General features: G+C 43.0%; 2 protein-coding genes across 2 annotated transcripts; one reads left to right on the top strand and one right to left on the bottom strand.

Annotated features, from left to right (window-relative positions):
* Nucleotides 1-635: 635 nt before the first annotated feature.
* On the bottom strand, nucleotides 636-10,476 carry EME1 (essential meiotic structure-specific endonuclease 1). The gene is made up of 8 exons (XM_069752391.1): nucleotides 10,065-10,476; nucleotides 9,441-9,568; nucleotides 9,210-9,296; nucleotides 9,001-9,110; nucleotides 8,809-8,929; nucleotides 6,899-7,014; nucleotides 3,042-3,231; nucleotides 636-2,380 (listed from the first exon to the last, which is right to left on the bottom strand). Exons 1-8 carry the CDS (start codon nucleotides 10,474-10,476, stop codon nucleotides 2,210-2,212), a joined length of 1,335 nt encoding a protein of 444 aa, XP_069608492.1. The 3' UTR covers nucleotides 636-2,209.
* MRPL27 (mitochondrial ribosomal protein L27) lies at nucleotides 10,449-24,015 on the top strand. Its single transcript, XM_069752394.1, has 4 exons — nucleotides 10,449-10,588; nucleotides 21,048-21,167; nucleotides 21,552-21,619; nucleotides 23,762-24,015. The coding sequence occupies exons 1-4, from the start codon at nucleotides 10,555-10,557 to the stop codon at nucleotides 23,966-23,968; spliced, it is 429 nt and encodes a 142-aa protein (XP_069608495.1). The 5' UTR covers nucleotides 10,449-10,554; the 3' UTR covers nucleotides 23,969-24,015.
* The last annotated feature ends 1,156 nt before the right edge of the window (nucleotides 24,016-25,171 follow it).

The raw sequence follows: 25,171 nt of genomic DNA, 5'->3' as shown, positions 1-25,171 counted from the left end.
CCGAGTTTCATTCCCTTATTGTGCAATTGCATCTAAAATGAAACAACTTTACAAACAGGAGCTGTGTTTTTTTTTTATATGTCCATTATTCCGTGTCCATAGTAATAGACCACACCATAGCCCTTTGCAGTCTGATTCCAAAGATATGACAAGACTTAGTTTTTCTACTGTGTTTGTTACTATGGGGTCATGTCCATTTTTAATGGCTCTATAGACACAAATTAAAGCTAATTGCAAATTTGGTAGTTTGCTTTTGATGCATCACAATAATAGGTGGGAAGGTGAACCCTGCTGTTGATGACACAGGCACTATGCCTTTCTGCTAGTTTGGCCATAACGTATAAAGAAATGCCTAAATTATAGCTTTATTCATCTGTCTGCACCAGGCTCCCTTGCAGGATCATAATGCTAGAATTTAGCTGTTTAAAAGGAAGCAGGGAATTTGTAGACTCTGGCAAAAGGATAAAGCTCCAACCGCTGGAAGAATGTATGGTGAATAATTCAGGGCCTACTTTCTGCCATTATCCTTTATAGGGAGTACGCTAATGGCACAGTCCTTGGGTTGTGGCTCGTGGTATCGATCAGGGACACAAAGCCATAATGAATATGCTAGTTAAAAAAAAAGTTTGGTCATATTCAGAAATTATGTTTTAATCCCCAACTCTGCAAGGTATTTAAACTTTACTGCATAATAAATAGTTTATAGGATTTCCTGATACCTCAACTTATGGGAGTCGGAACTTGTTAAGATAATGTGCCACGTGGCCAAGCTGCATGCTGTTTATGGCTATGTGACTTATACAGAGGTTGTTATAGCGGAGTCACGTACACAGATCAACATAGAAATAACATAGAAAAAACTTTGTCTGATCACAATGCACAAGCTGGCAGTACCATCTCCTGAGCCGAGCGTGACAGCTTCATAGAAATATATGAAGCCAGCCTGGGCATTGTGATGACATCGAACCGATTATCACAGATATCTGAAACAACACTAAGCATCATATGGGAAAAAAAGTCCTAAAATGATGCAATCTCTTCATCCAAATGTATTCCCACATATAAAATATAGCATGTATGGTAAGTGACAAGCTTGATCCTATAAAAGTGAATCGATTAGACACAGGACACATGTGACAGGTAAGAGGTTGATACAACACAACTTCCAATTGTTATTGGTCACAGCATGAATTTAAACATGGCTGTGCACAATATTGGCCTGGATGATATGGAAGGGTAGGTAGTTCACTAGAAATCATGTATGTTAGAAATTCAACAAAAGCATAATGAACATTTTTTTCTAGAAATGTTTGTGTTTCGGAGATGGTAAACTATTGATCTAGACTACCTGCATTATAGATCAGAGATGGGTTATTCAGCATCTCCTTAGTCTCCACTGTACCTTTCATCTCCGACTGCAGGAGATAATCTCTGTAAAGGGAATCCTCTGCACCCCGTGAACGCAGGTAAGCCAGCGACAGTCACGCTGCTTGTCCTCTCCGTTACTTGTATCTGCAGCAGTTTTGGAGACAAGCTGATGCTGCATCAATGAAGAAAGTAGCTATTTTCACACTGCGGAGCACTCGACGTGCAGTGGCTGCAAGCGCATCCACCGAATAACTTCTCGGACATCTGTCTCCATTAATAAAACGTGTGGCCAGTTGTGTGAGCTCAAACACTGCATCTTTTTAATGATGAGCGCACATGCTCTTGTGCTAACCGGGCGTCTTTGGCGACCTCGACAAGTGTTCGACTTCCCGAAGCTGCATGTGTTGGCGCTACATGCAGCCGCAGGGACTTGAACATATTTTTTGAGCACACCAAAGGCACTCTGTTAACACATGAGCATGCTCAGATAACACCTTATCCGAACAAGTGCACTCATCACTACATTTTATAACGTGTACATTTCTCAAACTACCGCCCAGTGTGCACGGAAAATACTTAATAGACCATGAAAGGTGCTGACGTTACTTTTTAAAAGGTTTTTTTTTTTTCATCTTTAGATTTGATAGAGTGCAGGTACTTAATTTGATGATCTGTGATCCACAATGGTGACGTTAATTAATTCACTAGTCGATTCCATCCAAAAATTGTAGGAGTTACTGATCATGAAGCAGTGTGATGTATCCCATAGCAACTAAGTGAAAATATTAACATACAACTCTCCGTGGGTTACATGTTCATCAGCAAACATTGTCCAGTTGTGTTATAAATCAAGTGATAGTTCTGCTTCTGCTGACATAAGCTGCTGATAGATCCGCTTGGACAGTTCAGGTCCTACACGTCTGGAGGTAGAGGTAACGCCTTCACCGCGGCGCACAAGTATATCACTGAGCAGGTTGTGCCTCTCTGTATCTGTCCGACAGCGATGATAGGCCTGAGGAAGAAAGTTGCTTAATAAATGAGAACCATAAAGGAGCCTCCGCAATAGAATATAGTACTTACAAGTCAGAAGTGACTATAGGTGGCTAATAACACCACGATTTGTCTCTGACCTAGGTACAATACATACTGTAGCCCGGTGTTCCCCAACTTCGGTCCTCAAGAGCCACAAACAGGTCATGTTTTCAAGATTTCCTTAGTTTTGCACAGGTGATAATTGCATCCCCTTCACAGGCAATAATTCCATCACCTGTGAAATACTAAGGAAAACATGACCTGTTTGTGGCTCTTGAGGACTGGAGTTGGGTAACACTTCTGTAGCCTCTAAGAAAGACAAGAGTTATTTCTATTTCTACCTTTTATGGCTGAAATTTATAATAACGGTAGTATGTCCTGGCTAGCAGTGGCAAAGTTCCCCCCCAAAAAAAGTGTAACTGCACTATGCTGTTTGTCTAGCGCAGAAATTCTGGAAAGCGCATAGCGCAGATAACTACGCCATTTCCATAACTCACATTCATTTCTACAGCAGTTACACAAACAACATACATCAGATCTGTTCTCTGCTGCTTGTGTAGCCAGGACCCAAGAGCAGTTATTCCTGTCCCGATCATGAAAGGCAGAAATGGGGAAAAAGCCTTTAAAAAGGCACCACTCACCTTAACCAGTAACTGAGGAGAAGGATAGACTCCCACTATGGCGCTAGCCACCTCCACACTGACCCTATTGAACTGCTGTATCTGCCTCTTCCATACTTCCAACAGACCCTTTCCACAGCGTTCGACTTTCACCCCTCCGGCCCACTCCCCATCCAGGTAGAATGAAAAAGATGAATTATCTCTCTGCCTCCTGAAAGCAAAGAAAATACGTAAGGAAGATATTCACCATGCCAGACATTGGATATGGACAGTTTTCCTATGGGTATGTTACACTTTTGCATTGAGGTTCCTGGTAGTTATAAGAATCATTATCCAAACACAAGAGAGAGTTATAAAGCACTATGAAACAATAAGAAAATAAATACCCATTTTATATGATAGGAATCAAGATTTTGTGCTATCGGAACAAGCACATAAGTTGGCAAATATGCACATGCAACTGGGTGACGTCCCATGGGGACTAAAATAGGCGAGTCAAACTAAAGGAAAGGCTCCCATACTCATTAGAATAGTGTTAGCCAAACCCGCTGACAGTCTTAATGGTATGGGAGCCGCATGTTTCTTCCCTGCCAAATGATGTTGGGGAAGGCAAGAATCGGGGGTGATAACTCATTGTAAGGAGTCTGGTAACGACTCTCAAAACACAGGACCACTCAACCAAGCCAAGTATTGCTGAATATGGGGAGTCAGAAACAGCAATTTGTGAGAAAGAAAACATAACAGTGCCACCATATAGAAGAAAGACAACATACAGTTATATGAAAAAGTTTGGGCACCCCTATCAATCTTAAGCTTAATGTTTTATAAAAATTGTTTTTTTGCAACAGCTATTTCAGTTTCATATATCTAATAACTGTTGGACACAGTAATGTTTCTACCTTGAAATGAGGTTTATTGTACTAACAGAAAATGTGCAATCTGCATTCAAACAAAATTTGACAGGTGCACAAGTATGGGCACCCTTATCATTTTCTTGTTTTCAATACTCCTACCTACTTTTTACTGACTTGCTAAATCACTTTTTTTTGGTTTTCTAACCTCATTGAGCTTTGAACTTCATAGCCAGGTGTATGCAATCATGAGAAAAGCTACTTAAAGTGGCCACTTGCAAGTTGTTCTCCTGTTTGAATCTCCTCTGAAGATTGGCATCATGGGCTCCTCAAATCAACTGTCTAATGATCTGAAAACAAAGATTATTCAAGATAGTTGTTCAGGGAAAGGATACAAAAAGCTGTCTCAGAGATTTAACCTGTCAATTTCTACTGTGAGGAACATAGCAAGGAAATGGAAGAACACAGGTACAGTTCTTGTTAAGGCCAGAAGTGGCAGGCCAAGAAAAACATCAGAAAGGCAGAGAAGAAGAATGGTGAGATCAGTCAAGGACAATCCTCAGACCACCTCCAGAGAGCTGCAGCATCAACTTGCTGCAGATGGTGTCACTGCATCGGTCAACTATACAACACACTTTGCACAAGGAGAAGCTGTATGGGAGAGTGATGCGAAAGAAGCCATTTCTGCAAGCACGCCACAAACTGAGTCGGCTGAGGTATGCAAAAGCACATTTGGAGAAGCCAATTTCTTTTTGGAAGAAAGTCCTGTGGACTGAAGAAACCAAGATTGAGTTGTTTGGTCATACAAAAAGGCGTTATGCATGGCGGCCAAAAAACACAGCATTCCAAGAAAAACACTTGCTACCCACAGTAAAATTTGGTGGAGGTTCCATCATGCTTTGGGGCTGTGTGGCCAATGCCGGCACCGGGAATCTTGTTAAAGTTGAGGGACGAATGGATTCCTCTCAATATCAGCAGATTCTTGACAATAATGTTCATGAATCAGTGACAAAGTTGAAGTTATGCAGGGGATGGATCTTTCAGCAAGACAATGATCCAAAACACAGCTCCAAATCTACTCAGGCATTCATGCAGAGGAACAATTACACTGTTCTGGAATGGCCATCCCAGTCCCCAGACCTGAATATCATTGAACATCTGTGGGATCATTTGAAGAGGGCTGTCCATGCTCGTCGACCATCAAACTTAACTGAACTGGAATTGTTTTGTAAAGAGGAATAGTCAAAAATACCTTCATCCAGGATCCAGGAACTCATTAAAAGCTATAGGAAGCGACTAGAGGCTGTTATTTTTGCAAAAGGAGGATCTACTAAATATTAATGTCACTTTTCTGGTGGGGTGCCCATACTTATGCACCTGTCAAATTTTGTTTGAATGCAGATTGCACATTTTCTGTTAGTAAAATAAACCTCATTTCAAGGTAGAAACATTACTGTGTCCAACAGTTATTAGATATATGAAACTGAAATAGCTGTTGAAAAATTTATTTTTTATAAAACATTAAGCTTAAGATTAATAGGGGTGCCCAAACTTTTTCATATAACTGTACAGAAATGCAGAATTATCTAGTCAAAATCTGTAGGTTTGTCCTTCTATTATTTGTCTTTTTACAAATTGTAACTACCCCTGCAGTATGGAAGTTACTCACTGTGGACAAAGACAATTATCCATGTGGGTGAGTATAGGAGATAAAGTAAATCAAGTCCTATTGATCTGAACTGTCAGCTTTCCTCCAGCTCACAGATCTTCCTTATCTGATCTATCACAATTAACAACATCACACTTTCCGCCATCGTGGTAATCCGCTGCCTCAGAGTAACCCTTGACTCTGCCCTGTCCTTCAAAGCGCACATCCAAGCTCTTTCCACCTCCTGTCATCTCCAGCTCAAAAATATCTCCAGAATCCATCCTTTCTCAATCTACTAAAATGCTCGGGCATGCCCTCATCATCTCCCATCTTGACTACTGAAACATCCTTTTCGGTGGCCTCCCTGCTAACACCCTCGCACCTCTCCAGTCCATCCTTAACTCTGCTGCCCGACTAATTCATCTCTCTCCTCGCTACTCCTCAACTTCTCCCCTGGCTCCCATTCCCTCAACATATCCAGTTCAAATTACTAATACTGACCTACAAAGCCATCCACAACCTGTCTCCTCCATATATCTCTAAACTAATCTCAGGATATCTTCCCTCACGTAATCTCCGGTCCTCCCAAGACCTCCTTCTCTCCTTCACACTTATTCGCTCCTCACCCAACCGCCTCCAAGACTTCTCCCGAATATCCCCCATTCTCTGGAATTCTGTGCCCCAACAAGTCCGACTATCAACCACATTTGGATCCTTCAGACGGAACCTAAAAATTCCCCAAAAATTCCTGCCCTGGCAAGGGCAGTCCACAGCTAACCCTAAGTTGGAGGCCCTGCACTCTCCCTTCTTGGGTGTTTCGACGCGTTTTGTCCAAGCAATTCATCAGGGACTGACTTGTCTAAAGTATTCAGTTACTAAAGTGCTAGGTGCATAATAAATTAGGTCCCTCCACTCCCTGCCCTGTTCTGTAGAGATAGTAAGGTTCCTTCTGGTCAACAGCTAATAGGATAAGGCTGGAGTCACACTACAGCGAGATACGGCCGAGTCTCGCAGGTTAAAAACAAGTTCTGGCACCGGCACTCCGGAGCGGAGCGTGCGGCTAAAATGTATTGCTATGCGGCCGCACGCTCCGCTCCGGAGTGCTGGTGCCAGAGCTTGTTTTTAACCAGCGAGACTCGGCCGTATCTCGCTGTGTGTGATCCCAGCCTAAGTCACATTCACACGTTCAGTATTTGGTCAGTATTTTACCTCAGTATTTGTAAGCCAAAACCAGGAGTGGAACAATCAGAGGAAAAGTATAATAGAAACATATGCACCACTTCTGTATTCATCACCCACTCCTGGTTTTGGCTTACACACACTGAATTTGTGAACGTGGCCTAAAACTGTATTGTGAGATGCGCAAGTTGGGCCCTTACTTGGTGGGAGCCTCTGCCACTGCTTTGCTAAACATACAGACAAAGTCTGAAAACTCCTTCCAGTTTTCCAGGAACCAAACATGGACATCTGTGTGGAGCTGTAAAACCATCAGAGCCTGTGAGAAAGATGATGACAAATGGGAAGTCAGCCATGACCAGAGAAAAAAAAATAAAAATGTATATACTCTAGTATAAGCCGAAATTTTCAGCTCAAAAAAATGGGCTGAAAGTGCCCCTCTCGGCTTATACTCGAGCTCGGCGGGTGAGGGAGAGCGACGCCTGTCAAATACTCACCTGCTCCCAGAACTCCTGACGCGGTCCCCGCATGTCCCACGGTCTTCGGGCGCGGCAGCTTCTTCCCCTGTTCAGCGGTCACTGGTACCGCTCATTAAAGTTATGAATATGGACTCCACTCCTATAGGGGTGGAGCCGCATATTCATTACTGTAATGAGCGGTGCCACGTGACCGCTCACTACAGGAGGAAGCTGCCGCTCCCGGAGACGTGTGACATGCGGGGACCGCGTCAGGAGTTCTGGGAGCAGGTGAGTATGTCATAATCACCTTTCCGTGTTCCACCGCCGCCTCGTCTTCCGCGTTGTCTGCACTGACTGTTCAGGACAGAGGGCGTGATGACGTATTAGTGTGCGCGCCGCCCTCTGCCTGAACAGTCAGTGCGGAGAGACGGGATGCTGAGGAGCAGCGGGCAGCGACGAGAGGTATGTAATTTTTTTTTAGTGCAGCAGCAGCATTACATGTGGCTATATGGAGCGTCTATGGGGCCATGAAGAACTGCATGGAGCATTATATGGGGCCACAACTGCATGGGGCATCTATGGGGCCATAAAGAACTGCATGGAGCATTATATATAGCATCTATGGGGCCATAACTGCATGGAGCATTATATGGGGCATCTATGGGGCCATAACTGCATGGAGCATTATATGGGGCATTATATGGAGCATCTATGGGGCCATAAAGAACTGCATGGAGCATTATATGGGGCATCCATGGGGCCATAACTGCATGGAGCATTATATGGGACCATAAAGAACTGTATGGAGCATTATATGGGGCATCTATGGGGCCATAAAGAACTGCATGTAGCATTATATGGGGCCATAAAGAACTGTATGGAGCATTATATGGGGCATCTATGTGGCCATAAAGAACTGCATGGAGCATTATATGGAGTATCTATGGGGCCATAATGAACTGCATGGAGCATTATATAGAGCCATAAAGAACTGCTTGGGGCATTATATGAGGCATTATATGGGGCCATAAAGAACTGTATGAAGCATTATATGGGGCCATAAAGAACTGCATGGAGCATTATATGGGGCATCTATGGGGCCATAATGAACTGCATGGAGCATTATATGGGGCATCTATGGGGCCATAATGAACTGCATGGAGCATTATATGGAGCATTACATGGGGCCATAAAGAACTGCATGGAGCATTACATGGGGCCATAAAGAACTGTATGGAGCATTATATGGGGCATCTATGGGGCCATAAAGAACTGCATGGAGCATTATATGGGGCATATTTGTATATGGATATCTTATGGGGCCATAATGAACTGTATGGAGCATTATATGGGGCCTATTTTGTATGGAGCATCTTATGGGGCCATAATGAACAGTATGGAACATTATATGGGGCTCCTGATTCAATATGGATATTCAAAAACACTTAACCTACTGATGTCTCAATTAATTTTACTTTTATTGGTATCTATTTGAATTTTTGACATTTACTGGTAGCTACTGCATTTTCTACCCTAGGCTTATACTCGAGTCATTAAGTTTTCCCAGTTTTTTGTTACAAAATTAGGGGGGGGTCGGCTTATACTCGAGTATATACGGTATATAGTCACAGGAAGGGGCCCAAGAAGCGCCTTACCTCTTCCACATCCACCTTGCTCAGTTGTGGAGGTTCTTCCTTGCGTTTCCTTTTATTTCCCTTAGGAGCTTCCCGGCGGACAGCGTCCTGAAGCTTCTTCCGGCTCTTCGTCTTCTGATTCCTGATTAGGAGGAGGGTGAGACAAAGCTCTACATTGCCTTAGTGTATTTCTTATCCCTTCCAAAGACCTACTTGAAGTATTTCTCCATCTCCATTACCACCAGTGTGGGGATGGCGCGTGACTTTTTGGATACAACGTGTGCCACGAAGCTGCTTAAAGTAGCGGTGTTGTCACCATCTTCCTGTAATTCCAGAAACAAACGGGGTCAGTCCACGAGGGCTAATGGAACTTGTGACTTGTTTGATCTGAAAGGTGAAATGGAATAACGAAACGCCCTCACCATTTTACTGCTCCAGATCATGGCAACAAAGTCTTCTGCTGGCACAAGGACGAGAATTTCTGCTTCTTCTTGGCAGAATGTATCTCCCTGGGTGAGAATATGTCATGTTAACCTCACACATGCAGGTTTATTTTTATTTATTCTCTGTGTTTCACCAGAAAAAAAAAAAACGCTTAAAATTAATAAACAAATTTTACAGCCTTAGTATGGATATCTAATAATGCCACTCACATCTATGCTCTCCCCGGCTCGGCTCCAGGTAATGCTCCTTGGCAGCGGCTGTGCCTGGATGACACATGGAGTTTCCTGCGCCTGCAGAGCGCTTAGCACTTGTCCACCAGATCCATCCTGCAGGAGAACTGGAAAATAGTACGCTGGATTACAGATCGCACCGGCACTTCTTGTGAGAGAAACATACTGTAGGGGCAGAGACTCTAATTCCAGCGATGTGTCACTGGTCTGCTTAGGTAGTTTTTTTTATAAGTTCTGCTTTATCAGTCGGAGATTATGGCTAGAGGACTACTTGGTCTGCTGCAGGTAGTCCGGTCACATCCTCACCACTGATTGGCAGCTTTCTGCCTATGCACAGCCAGTGGTTTAGGTGTGGTTATACAGAGTTCAGTATTCAGAGAAAGGGTGGGTTTGATGCAGATAAAACATTTTTTATATATAAAAACTGCAGTAAGTAGCCCAGTAAGTGACAATTCTAATTGGGGGTCTCAAGCTGCTCTCAGATGGGGTACAAAAAAAATCTGGTGACAGTTCGAGGTCCAACATATAGTTCTCATACACCAGCCGGCCACACTGATAATGCCTGCTGGTGCATATACAGAAGCAATGCCACAACCCAAGTACCGGTGTCTATGGTAACCGTCACCACATCAGCGCTCTTCTTCCCCTTCCGGGGCTGGGAGACCTTGGCAGGGTCACGTGACGCGGGGCCCCGCACAGGACGGTTCCGCTGGTGAGTGGGCGCTAGTGCTGCTGGGAGGTCACGTGAGGACGACGTCTTCGGAGATGCGCCCTCTAGTGGTCCACTGGGGGAAACACTGGAAGGCGAGCTTCTTTGGAAAGCGGGTGGCGGCGCAGCGACCCCTAGAGGAGGGGCGCAGAGACGCTGAAGCAGCGGGACGTCTGCCAAGTGGTGGTCGTCGTCGCTGTCATCGCTGCTACTGAGGACCACAACATTGGTGTGACGCGTGGCTGACAGCCGAAAAGGCAGCGGCGGCAGGTGGTCCGGCTCACTGGCCTCAGACCCGGAGCTCATGGCTGCTACGTGCCTTTTCTATTTAGCGCCGGATATGCGGAGAGGAAGCGGAAGTGACGCTGACTCCAGGTGGCCATCATGTCGGTGGTGTGCGGGGCGGCTCGCCTGCTCGGTAAGTGCCTGCTCATAGCTGTGACCTTCCACACAGGATGTGACCCCAGCACTGCCTGCAGCCTCTAGCCCTATGGCAGTCACTGGGGTCCTCGGTGTCCATGTAAGGTCCTGTTCACATCATGTTGTACGTGTTTTCGGCACAGGTTTGGGGAAACGTTGTCAGTCTTCACCCACCAAGGCCCTGATTCACGAAGACCAGCGATTCCCCCCTGTCTGAGGGGCTTGTCAGGGTCAGACGCTTGGTTCCTTCAGAAGAATCAGTAATGACCAGCGCCGTGCTTCTCCCCATAAATCTTACTCCCTTCAGAGACTGGCATCAGGGGCCCCAGTGCTTGTCCTACCACTGTCCTGCCTCGAATCCACAAATTTTGGAACTTTTCGAAGCTTTTTGCCCCAGTTTCCTGGCCTAGACGCCTTGATGCAAACAGAGGGCTTAAAGGACGGTGTCAGCGCTGAATGACCGGCCGAGCCAAGCACAGGCGCTCGGTGCATCATGGCGGGGCCAACCCTTTACATACACATCCCACCTGCTGCTTTATCCCTTTTCTCCTCCCTTCTCTGGAGCTATTAACTCAAAGCTTTCAATCTAAAGAACTAGTGTGGAGATAGATGGGACGGTGTATGTAAATGATCGGCCCCGCCATGCCGCACTGAGCTCCTGTGCTAGGTTTGAACAGTCATTCTGTGCCCACAGTCCTTTTAATGTACACATTGGAAGCTAAGATTGTTCTTTTATTGTGAATACAGAACAATGTCGCTGTATAGGTATAAGATGGATTGTCACAGCCTTCCACCGTCAGGATCTGCTCTCAGCATGTAGATCGGAGGCCAGAAAGCTGATCTAAACAAAGCCTTCAGGTTTATTCACATTTCCAGTATACATTGTACGTATCCCCTTGTTCTCAGCATTTTCTTTTATGTTAAAAATGGACCTATAGTGGTTATAAATTGACTGTTCAAACCTAGTACAGGTGCTCGGAGCACCCTTAGTGTGGCCAAACGTTGACATGCACCTTCCCATCTGCTTGTTTTCTCTCCATCCTCCCCCCTCCACCTTTCTTTGACAGCTCTTGGTTCATAGATCCAAAGAAAGGTCGATGCTGGGAAGGTGCACCTAATTGTCTGGCCACATCAAGGGTGAACAGAGACTTGTGCAATCATCTGTGCGGATAGGTTCCCTTTAATGTAAATATGTCAACAGATTTGGCTACGGCATCATAGAGCAGCATAATGTAGGGTCAGAATCCCTGATTCCAGTGATATCACTTGTTGCAGTTTTGATAAAAAATCAATTTTCTCTGCTGCAGATCTAGCAGTTCTCTGAATGCTGAGCTCTGTATGTTTTCCAGACTGCTAAGACCCCCAGAGATCCCAAAAACGAGGCTGTAGCACTGGACTCTGCTAAGTCCTGTCTTCAATGGAGCAGAGGTGTGCATGTACGACCTTCACTCTATTCATTGTCTGTTTGACTGCTGGAGTACAGCACAAAGCCATTTTCTACAGTCCCAGAGGCAATGGAATGGATGTCAAGTATACACATCCCTCGCTCCATTCGAGACAAGTCTCTGCAGAGTCCAGAACCTCTTTTTTGGGATTTCTGGGTCTCCCATGTTTAAAGATGTATAATTGATACGCATACAAATAAGGTAATGACACATTTGGCATCCTTTGGGTGAATGTGACCCCGTGAGCACATTTGCATTGTGAATTGATATATGTGTGTGCGGTCCTACTGTATCCTATATGTACAGATGCTTCTCACAAAATTAGAATATCATCAAAGTTTATTTCAGTTCTTCAATACAAAAAGTGAAACTCCTATATTATATAGAGTCATTACAAACAGAGTGACCTATTTCAAGTGTTTATTTCTGTTAATGTTGATGATTATGGCTTACAGCCAATAAACACCAGTCATTATCTCAATAAATTAGAATACTTTATAACACCAGTTTGAAAAATGATTTTAAAATCCGAAATGTTGGCCTACTGAAATGTATATTCAGTAAATGTCCTCAATACTTGGTCATACTTTGCATCAATTAAATCATCAATGCGGTGTGGCATGGAGGCGATCAGCCTTTGGAACTGCTGAGGTGTTATGGAAGCCCAGGTTGCTTTGATAGCAGCCTTCAGCTCATCTGTATTGTTGCATCTGGTGTCTCATCTTCCTCTTGACAATGCCCCATAGATTCTCTACGGGGGTTAAAGGGAATGGCACCTCATTTTTCGCCTATAAACTGCGACCACCGCCATCAGGGGCTTATGTACAGTATTCTGTAATGCTGTAGATAAGCCCCCGATGTAACCTGAAAGATGAGAAAAACAAGTTAGATTATACTCACCCAGGGCCGGTCCGGCGCCTCCCATCTTCATACGATGACGTCCTCCTCCTTGCTTCTGTCGCGGCTGACGCGCAGGCGTAATTCTCTGCCCTGTTGAGGGCAGATCGAAGTACTGCAGTGCGCAGGCGCTGGGAAAGCTCAGAGAGGCCCGGCCCCTGCGCACTGCAGTACTTTAGAGAAAAAGAGTTTGTAGCCAGCTCACCGGTAAATCACCGCAGGTGCACGGAACTCCGCTGCAGGAAGACGATCCAATCATCAGAGAAAAGAAAAAAAAAGTTGAATTCCAGCTCCTTAAAACATGACGTTTATTATATCCAAATAAAAAATCCAAATGTCCATGGTGTGCAACCTCCCACCGGTAAGTGCCTGGGATGACAGAGATAAACGGCTACGCGTTTCGATCGGAGTGATCTTTATCAAAGCCATACTTGGATCAGGCAGCTTCTCCTACTTATAAGGAGGCTCACCCAACCAGATCATTCATTTGAGTCACATGGCAATTTGACAAGTCCTTTCATCTAAAATCATTGTTCTATATGTAACAACATAACAAAAATAAAGGATTAAAATCACATTCAGCAATAATGTAACATAACTTCATGTCTTTTATTCAATCCTGTTGGGACGCAGGTGTTCAATTGGAAAATCCAATATGCTTCTCGTGTGAGAAGCCGGCGTCTAATGTCACCACCCCGACTGGGGGTATTAACCCGTTCAATGCCCTGAACCTGAAGAGTGACAGTGCTGCGTGCATGGTGCATAACAAAATGTTTGGATGCTGCTGATATATTCCTGTTATTATTCTGAGTGTTACCCATGTCATATAAATGTTCCCTAATGCGTGTTTTCAATTTTCTGGACGTACAGCCCACATACGACAGGTTACACTCTATACATTTGATTTTGTATACCACATTGCAAGAATTACAATTGATGTACTGCTTTATATCAAATTTGATAGTTTCATCCGCATTATAAAATGTCTTTTCAATACTGGCGAATTTACATGTGCTACAATTTCGTGTGCCACACCTGAAAAATCCTGGATAATTTAACCAGGTTCTGATGGATTTATTTTTGGAGCAGAACAAGCTAGGGGCTATTTTATTACCAATGGTCGGGGCTCTTCTCGACACCACATTAATGCCAGAATTTAGTATGTTATACAGCTGCGGATCTTCATATAAAATAGGTAAATATCTGTTGACAATATCTCTAATTCTAGCGAACTGCGGGCTATATTGAAAGCATATGTATGGCTTTTGTTCCATTTGTAAATTTCTATGCTTTTGTGCTGTAACTAGTTCTTTACGATCTTTTCCTGCTACTATTTTTTTGGCCCGATTAATTGTCCATTGAGGGTATTGTCGATATGTTAATTTATTTGCTATTTGCTCGATTTCACCCTTGAGATCTTTTTCTGAACTGCAATTCCTTTTAATCCTGGTGAACTCACCCACTGGAATTGATTTAATTGTATGCCTGCTATGGCTGCTTTTGGCATGCAGTATTGTGTTACCCCTCACTGGCTTGTGATGTGTTCTGGTGACGATATTTGAATCTATTTGCCCCATGAGCTCCAGATCTAGAAATGATATACTTTTACTATCTGCCCTATGCGTGAATCTAATATTGTACTCATTCTGATTCAGGTACTCCATGAAGCGCGGTATGGCAGACACATCACCCTCCCATATCATGAGCGTATCATCAATGTATCTGCCATACCACGCCACAAAAATAGCAAAAGTATATCATTTCTAGATTTGGAGCTCATGGGGCAAATAGATTCAAATATCGTCACCAGAACACATCACAAGCCAGTGAGGGGTAACACAATACTGCATGCCAAAAGCAGCCATAGCAGGCATACAATTAAATCAATTCCGGTGGGTGAGTTCACCAGGATTAAAAGGAATTGCAGTTCAGAAAAAGATCTCAAGGGTGAAATCGAGCAAATAGCAAATAAATTAACATATCGACAATACCCTCAATGGACAATTGCAGTTCAGAAAAAGATCTCAAGGGTGAAATCGAGCAAATAGCAAATAAATTAACACATCGACAATACCCTCAATGGACAATTAATCGGGCCAAAAAAATAGTAGCAGGAAAAGATCGTAAAGAACTAGTTACAGCACAAAAGCATAGAAATTTACAAATGGAACAAAAGCCATACATATGCTTTCAATATAGCCCGCAGTTCGCTAGAATTAGAGATATTGTCAACAGATATTTACCTATTTTATATGAAGATCCGCAGCTGTATAACATACTAAATTCTGGCATTAATGTGGTGTCGAGAAGAGCCCCGACCATTGGTAATAAAATAGCCCCTAGCTTGTTCTGCTCCAAAAATAAATCCATCAGAACCTGGTTAAATTATCCAGGATTTTTCAGGTGTGGCACACGAAATTGTAGCACATGTAAATTCGCCAGTATTGAAAAGACATTTTATAATGCGGATGAAACTATCAAATTTGATATAAAGCAGTACATCAATTGTAATTCTTGCAATGTGGTATACAAAATCAAATGTATAGAGTGTAACCTGTCGTATGTGGGCTGTACGTCCAGAAAATTGAAAACACGCATTAGGGAACACTTATATGACATAGGTAACACTCAGAATAATAACAGGAATATATCAGCAGCATCCAAACATTTTGTTATGCACCATGCACGCAGCACTGTCACTCTTCAGGTTCAGGGCATAGAACGGGTTAATACCCCTAGTCGGGGTGGTGACATTAGACGCCGGCTTCTCACACGAGAAGCATATTGGATTTTCCAATTGAACACCTGCGTCCCAACAGGATTGAATAAAAGACATGAAGTTATGTTACATTATTGCTGAATGTGATTTTAATCCATTATTTTTGTTATGTTGTTACATATAGAACAATGATTTTAGATGAAAGGACCTGTCAAATTGCCATGTGACTCAAATGAATGATCTGGTTGGGTGAGCCTCCTTATAAGTAGGAGAAGCTGCCTGATCCAAGTATGGCTTTGATAAAGATCACTCCGATCGAAACGCGTAGCCGTTTATCTCTGTCATCCCAGGCACTTACCGGTGGGAGGTTGCACACCATGGACATTTGGATTTTTTATTTGGATACAATAAACGTCATGTTTTAAGGAGCTGGAATTCAACTTTTTTTTTCTTTTCTCTGAGCACTGCAGTACTTTACTCTGCGCAGGAGCCGCGACACGAATCAAGGAGGATGATGACATTGTATGAAGATGGGAGGCGCCGGACCTGGACCGCACCTGGGTGAGTATAAAATAACTTGTTTTTCTTATCTTTCAGGTTACATGGGGGGCTTATCTACAGCATTACAGAATGCTGTAGATAAGCCCCTAATGGCAGTGGCCGCAGCTTATATGAAAAAAATGAGCTGACAGATTCCCTTTAAGGTAAGGCGAGTTTGCTGGCCAATCAAGCACAGCAATACTGTTTGTAATGACACTATATAATATGTGAGTTTCTCTTTGTGTTGAACTGAAATAAATTGACTGTTTGATGGTATTCTAATTTACGCACGCACTCACACACGCATACAGTTCTGGCAATAATTGAGAGACCACCTCATCAAAACCCTGTCACGGGCAGCCCAATCTCCAGCCCTGAACCCCATTGAAAACCTCTGGAATGTAATGAAGAGGATGATGGATAGTCACAAGACATCAAACAAATAAGAACTGCTTACATTTTTGCACCAGGAGCAGTGTGAAAGACTGGTGGAAAGTATGCCAAGACACATGAACGCTGTGATTAAAAATCATGGTTATTCCACAAAATATTGATTACTGAACTCTTCCTGAGTTAAAACATTAGTATTGTTGTTTCTAAATGATTATGAACTTGTTTTCTGTGCATTATTTGAGGTCTGAAAGCACTGATTTTTTTTTTTCTCCTAATTTTGACCATTTCTCCTTTTCAGAAAAAAAAATACAGTTTATTGCTTGGAAATTCAGAGGCATGTTGTCAGAAGTTTATAGACCAAAAGAACAATTTACATTTTACTCAAAAATATACCTATAAAGAGGAAAATCTGACAAACTGAACATTTTGCAGCGGTCTCTTAATTTTTGCCAGAGACATAGAGATTATCTAATATATAAAGCTGAATGTGTGTGTGTATGTGTGTGTGTATGTCCGGGATTGGCATCTGCACCCTCGCAGCTACAGCCACAAAATTTTAACCCCGCGTGTTCCAATTCACCAAACAATTTTGCCCCTATCTACATAATGTGGAAAAAGTGAAAGGAAAAGTGTTGGAGGCAAATTGACAGCTGCCAGATGTGAACAAGGGGGACTTAAAGAGTGAGAGCGATGGCGCCAAAGAGTATATACCGTACAGTTGCTAAGGTGGAGCCCCGACATTGGGATACTCACCACACACGGGGATATGAACACACACACAAAATGCGCCATACACTACCACGTGCTTGAACACATATACCACCCTCAGCACACATTTCACCACACATACACCAACCTCGCCACATAAAAGTCGAAACACAAAAGTCGCCGCTCAAAACTCGCCTTGCACAGAACTCGCCACTTGCAAAAACAAGGCTCACGCAAAACTCGCCACAAGTGCAAAACTCACCTCATGGAAAACTCGCCACACGCAAAACTTGCACACGCGGAAAAATTGCCACATGCACAAAAGTTGCAACACATGCAAAAGTTGCCTCACACAAAACTTGCACCTACTCAAAAGGCACCAGACTTAAAACTCGCCACGCGCAAAACTCGCCATGCGCAAAACTTGCTGCACACAACTTGCCACACTAACCTGTCACATGCAACTCGACACACAAAAAGTTGCTACACGCATGTTGCCACACAAAACTCATCTCACAAAAGTCGCTACATGCATGTCGCCACGCAACTCAACACACACAACTTGACAAACGAAACTCGCCCTAAAACACACACAAGTCTGGTATTATCCTTCAAAAATAAAAATCTGATTAATAAGCAGACAAACTACAAGAGCAACAAATGTACCATATAGGAAATACAGCAGCTGTCAGTCACATGACCTGTCTATTATGTGTATGTGTGAGCTAATATATACTGCCAGGGGGAGAGCTTCCTGTTGGCTGGGGATTTATCAGGCTGCCAATTTAGCTTACAAATACTGAGGTAAAAATACTGAGCAAATAACATGTGAACGAGGTCTAATACAGGAGGAGATGGCACACAGGTATATACTATATAGAGGAGGAGATGACATACAGGTACATATATATACAGGAGGAGATGACATACAGGTATATACTATATACAGGAGGAGATGACACACAGGTATATACTATATACAGGAGCAGATGACCTACAGGTATATACTATATACAGGAGGAGATGACATACAGGTATATGCTATATATAGAAGATGACATACAGGTATATACTATATACAGGAGGAGATGACACACAGATATATACTATATACAGGGGAGATGACACACAGGTATATACTATATATAGAAGAAGATGACATACAGGTATATACTATATACAGGGGAGATGACACACAGCAGGTATATACAGGCGAGATGACATACAGGTATATACTATATACAGGAGATGACATACAGGTGTATACTATATATAAGGGAGATGACAAACGTATATACTGAGGTGAAAATGAGGTGTGAGGTGAAAATGAAAAGGTGTGAGTGCAAAATGAGAGGAGTGAGGGGAAATAGTGGAGTGATCAGAAAATGACAGATATGAGGTCGAAATGACAAGTGTTAGGGGGGAATGAGAGGAGTGAGGGGGGAATGAGGAGTAAGGGAGAAAATGAGAGATATGAGGGGGAAAATGAGAGGCGTGATGTGAAAATAAGAGAAGTGAGGTGCTATAACTAACCACAGATATTTACTATGCCCAGGCAACGCCGGGCTCTTCAGCTAGTATATATATATATATATATATATATATATATATAATCTCAGTATCTATCTATCTAAATGTGTGTGTATGTATGTATGCACCGTCGCAGCTACAGCCACAAAATTTTGCACAGTCACATGTCTGGGCCCCGAGAGCGTCATAGGCTATGTTGTGAGGTGAAATTTTAACCCCGCGCTTTCCAATTCACCAAACAATTTTGCCCCTATCTACATAATGGGGAAAAAGTGAAAGGAAAAGTGTTGGAGGCAAATTGACAGCTGCCAGATGTGAACAAGGGGGACTTAAAGAGTGAGAGCGATGGCGCCAAAGAGTATATACCGTACAGATGCTAAGGTGGGGCCCCGACATGGGATACTCACCACACACGGGGATATGAACACACACACAAAAGGCGCCACAAACTACCACGTGCTTGAACACATATACCACCCTCAGCACATATTTCACCACACATACACCAACCTCGCCACATAAAAGTCGAAACACAAAAGTCGCCGCTGAAAACTCACCACGCGCAAAACTCGCCACATGCAAAACTAGGCTCACGCAAAACTCGCCACACGTGCAAAACTTGCACACGCCGAAAAATTGCCACATGCACAAAAGTTGCAACACATGCAAAAGTTGCCTCACACAAAACTTGCACATACTCAAAACGCACCACACATAAAACTCACCACGCGCAAAACTCGCCATGTGCAAAACTTGCTGCACACAACTTGCTACACTAACCTATCACATGCAACTCGACACACAAAAAGTTGCTACACGCATGTCGCCACACAAAACTCATCTCACAAAAGTCGCTACATGCATGTCGCCACATGCAACTCAACACACACAACTTGACACATGAAACTCGCCCTAAAACACACACAAGTCTGGTATTATCCTTCAAAAATAAAAATCTGATTAATAAGCAGACAAACTACAAGAGCAACAAATGTACCATATAGGAAATACGGCAGCTGTCAGTCACATGACCTGTCTATTATGTGTATGTGTGAGCTAATATATACTGCCTGGGGGGAGGGCTTCCTGTTGGCTGGGGATTTATCAGGCTGCCAATTTAGCTTACAAATACTGAGGTAAAAATACTGACCAAATAACGTGTGAACGCGGTCTAATACAGGAGGAGATGACACACAGGTATATACTATATACAGGGGAGATGACACACAGATATATACTATATACAGGAGAGATGACACACATATATACTATATACAGGAGGAGATGACACACAGGTATATACTATATACAGGAGGAGATGACACACAGGTATATACTATATACAGGAGAGATGACACACAGGTATATACTATATACAGGAGGAGATGACTTACAGGTATATACTATATACAGGAGGAGATGACTTACAGGTATATACTATATACAGGAGGACATGACACACAGGTATATACTATATACAGGAGGAGATGACACACAGGTATATACTATATACAGGAGGAGATGACTTACAGGTATATACTATATACAGGAGGAGATGAGACACGTATATACTATATACAGGAGGAGATGACACACAGGTATATACTATATACAGGAGGAGATGACACACAGGTATATACTATATACAGGAGGAGATGACAACCTGGTATATACTATATACAGGGGAGATGACATACAGGTACATACTATATACAGGAGGAGATGACACACAGGTATATACTATATACAGGAGGAGATGACATACAGGTATATACTATATAAAAGAGGAGATGACACATAGGTATATAGAGGAGGAGATGACATACAGCAGGTATATACAGGGGAGATGACCTACAGGTATATACTATATACAGGACCGCACATTATTGGATGGATGCTTTATTATTTTTAAGTTCTTTTGCTCCTTATATAATGCCAATATTCTACAGCCCTGTACAGAGATTGTCATCATTCATGGCGACCAATTGTGGGGGTCTCGGTTTAACACCCCGATCTCTCACACGGGCTAAAATTTCCTCGGATGCTAATTGTTGCTGTAGAACAGGTATCTGTGCAGATATTGGCAATGGTTGGATTAATGTGCAAATCCTCAGTGCTGCAAGAAGCAGCTAACCACTCCTTCTCCCTGCCGCCCATTCTGCTATAGATCCTGACAATAAATGTGTATAAAATTTTCAGTTTATAAACATATTGTCTGTTTTTAGTCTCCCCGACCCCTGCAACATGGATTCTGGCCAGGGGGGCATCAAAGAAAGCGGGAACCAGTTCCAAGAACTTAGGAGGAAAAAGTCCAGGCAGGAGATACGGCTTCAAGAAATTGGATGGTGAGTTTCTTACTGTTGTGCAGTGACGCCTTCAATATACTATTGGTAATATAAAAAACCTTTCAGTCCTGTGGACTGCTAAGTCTCTGTCCCGTGCTCAGGATTTGCTTCCATTTTCCTAGCATTGTATTGATGCTCCCCACACATAGACCCTAACATATATTGAAACCTCTGAGACGTTCACCTAAAATTCCTTGGCAGAATCCTTTATTTGTGCCATTATGCCCAAAGTACGATGATACTGAGAATTCATTACAGAATATTTGTTCTGGGTAGTGATATTTTTTTCGGAGATGTCTCAATGTATGTCCTTGCTGAGCGCTCTACATCTCATGAACGGATGCTATGGGAGAAATGTCATTCAGTTATTTCTTAATATTTCAGGTGAATTTGTCCATGCTGGGAACATCCTTGCTACTCAAAGATTTATACGTTGGCACCCAGGATCTCAGGTGAGACCGTAGTTCTATAATTCACGAACATCAGCGACTCCTATACCACCCCCATCCTTCCCATACGCCGGTGCGCCCCAACATATGTGCAGGGCCATTAGAGCGTCATCTGCTCACTTCATAGAAGTAACATTTGTACCCTCTACCAGCCCCTAACGCCACTTTACTAGTAGGCACAGCGGGCCCTCCTGTCCACTAGAGATCACAGCATTCTCCTCCCGGGTGGAATGGTCTGTGACTATTTCTCCCAGAGAAGATGTCATCAGTGACCAGCAGCAGCTCCTTGCATTCACCATCAGGTGGCAGCACCCATCTGTCGCTGACATGAAGAGCATGGGCGCCAGGGATGATTCTTTTATTTGACATGCGCCATGGTGCAATATATTTAGTGGCTATCATTTGAGGACAAGGAACTGAGCACGTTGATTTTAATAATGCATTTTCCATGTTTGCATAGCTTACAAGTGTATCTTTTCTAATTTTTATTATCCACATTTTTTTCACAACTGGGAAAATGCAAAAAAAAAATGCGGTACCTAATAGGTTAACAAATAACAGAACATATACAGACGTAATACGAACAACATGATGCATGAAGCAGAACGAACGTTCATACGCAAATGTGAACGGGCCCTAAGGATTATGTGAAGACTTGCTGGCAAATAGAAAGGCAGCCTTCAAAATCAGTGTCTCAAAGTTCGTAGAAGATCTGTCAGCAGATTTTTGCCTCCCATCATCTGCTGTAACTTAGTCCTCGATATTCATGAGCTTTGGCAATCTCTGCCCTCCATCATTGATTGGCAGCTTCCTAGTCTATGCCCAGTGTAAGCAGAGATGCAGGTGGGCTAATACAGAGCTTTTCATTAAAGGGATCCTGTCAGCGCTGTTATACTGATTAAAATATCTGGGTTGATGAAATCCATCTTGTGGTTGTTAAATCTTTTTTATTTATAGTTTTCAGTTAATGAGATTCTCGTGCTCTGGGCAGCCTGTGGGGGCTTCGGACGAGGCTTTATGTAGTGCTCTGGGGTGGGGGGGCCTTTATGTGGTGCTCTGCTTACATATGCATCCCTATGGGCTTATGACAGGTCGCTAGTCCCTCACTGACCTGCCCCCTGTTTTACATACTGAATATAACATGGTTTGAAAAAAAAAAAGTCACATTCAGCAGGCAGGCGGTGGCGCCTGCGCTGTAGCATGATCGCATCTATAATATCCATTCAATTATTTTATTTAGTGATATAAATTTATTCTGAGAAAAAAAAAATTATTTCACAAAAATGGCGCCGGCAAATAGATGCGTAGGCGCGTCCTCTAAATAAAATAATTAAATGGCTATTATAGATGTGATTATGCTACAGCGCAGGCGCCACCGCCTGGCTGCTGAATGTGATTTTCATTTATTTATTTTTTTTTAATTGTCATAAGCCATCAGTATGAAGACCCCCACAGGCCGCCCCGGAGCACGAGAATCTCATTAACTGAAAATAAAGTTTAAACAGCCACAAGACAGATTTCATCACCCCAGGTATCATTTTATTCAGTATAACGACACCGATCTGACACTGTCTGTAGGTTACTGTGCACAATCCTGCTGACAGGTTCCCTTTAAGGGGGAGTAGCTGCGCTAAAGCAGTCATTTTATCAAAACTACATCAAGAAGCCCAGAATGTGACACTCCACTGGAATCCGTGTTTCTGTCCCTATGATGCTTTTAAGCATGACCTTGGTGACAGATTCCCTTTTACCCAAGTTACAATCACGTGCTACATTTTAACAAACAGCGTGTACCTCCTAGGAATGTGGTGTGTGCCCCTCACATATACCAATCCCTGGGAGGCTGAGCTCTAGAGATCAGGTGCATTAAGGCCTCTGTTTATATTGGCATCAGATGCAACAAACCACATTGGGATCCATCAGCTTTCATGTAAAGGATCTGTTCCTATAAAGTAATTTCTGATGCAGAGGTGAACCCAGCTTTATACATTGACCTGCCCTGATGAGTTAAGCGACTTCTGCAGTCTATGTATGCTTGAGTTGTGGAAACGTAACTGTGAGCAGGGAAGGGTGTGAATGAATGGTTCTGTGAATTACCATGGTGGTAAACAATTGTGAAGTCTGACACTGTTCTGTATCTTGTAGGTGGGAATTGGACGTAACAAGACGTTGTTTGCGTTGGAGGATGGAATTGTGCGCTACACAAAAGAAGTCTACATCCCGTTCCCCCGCAGCAGCGACACCTTCAATGTAGTCAATAAACTGCCTTTTGGCGCCGTCCTATACAAAACCTTTATAAATGTTATTCCTGAGCAAAAAGAGCACAGCTTTAAACTTGTGGAAATGATGTGATGACCTGATTTTGTACATAGTGTAATAAATGAAACTATTAGACACCGCTCTGTTCTGTCATCACTGATGTACAACCAGAGCTCCAAGCATTGAGAAGGTGCTACCTACTTAGGGATGAGGCCAGCCCTGAATCCCATAGAGATAGTGTGGCCTGCATCCATGCCATGTACACCACTGACTATAATGGTAGTAAGCAAGTGGTCTGATCTGGCAGCATCATCTGATGGAGCAGGAGGAGCTAAACAGACTAGTATACACAGTACTGTGCAAACATTTTGGGCACTTGCAAATAGTTTGCTGAAGGAACTTGACAGTGAGTGAGGTTCCACACATCTTGGAGAACTAACCACAGATCTGTGGACGTAGACCTGTGCAAATCCCTCTGTCTCTTCATGTAATCCCAGACAGACTAGATGTCGAGATCAGAGCTCTGTGGAGGGGCACCATATCTTCATTTCAAAAACAGCTTGTTCTTTACTCTTAATCTGGATTTTGCTAAGTAAACTACAGGCATTGTCTTTGCAGTTTTCTGTTAGAGATTCTCGTGCTTTGGGGCCTGCTTGAGAGCGTAGCTTTGTGTTGCTCTGGTTTCATAGTCATCCTTGTGGGCTTAAATGACAGGTCACTGATCCTTCTGTGACTTGCCTCCTATTTTAAATCCTGTTCTTTTGCTAGGGCTGTCGAGTAAGTAAGCCAAACCTTCGACTCCTCAATTTCCCTGACTTCCGACTCCACAGCCCTGCCTCCCTGCTGAGCATGTACTTAACGTGCAGCACAGATTCATCTCCTCTAAAAGCCGAGAACCTTCTATCAGGGACAGAACAGACATTTAAAAAATTTACAGCACATCCTGCACTGAGCTACTGTACCAAATTTTTTATATAGCAGTAAATCCCTGACATCTATAAAGAAGCCGACCAAAGATCACGATAAAATCAAATATTTATTACAGAAGAAAATATATACAAACAATGCACAAACATCTAAAAAAGAAAGCTACAACAAATCATCCTGGTAATACCCCATGGGAAGGCGTGGAGGATCACATAAAGAAAATACCATAAGAAAAAGTAATAAGTATAATAGACCACCTATGTTGCATATTAAAGTATAGGTGCAAAAAGCATCCTTTCTAAAGCATCAAGATCTCCTACATAAAGGCAGTCCTACAACCACTCTCATCCCCCCATATTATAATAAACC

The sequence above is a fragment of the Ranitomeya imitator genome, chromosome 2, assembly GCF_032444005.1.
Source record: "Ranitomeya imitator isolate aRanImi1 chromosome 2, aRanImi1.pri, whole genome shotgun sequence".
NCBI lineage: Eukaryota > Metazoa > Chordata > Amphibia > Anura > Dendrobatidae > Ranitomeya > Ranitomeya imitator.
This window is presented reverse-complemented; position numbering and strand designations above follow the sequence as displayed.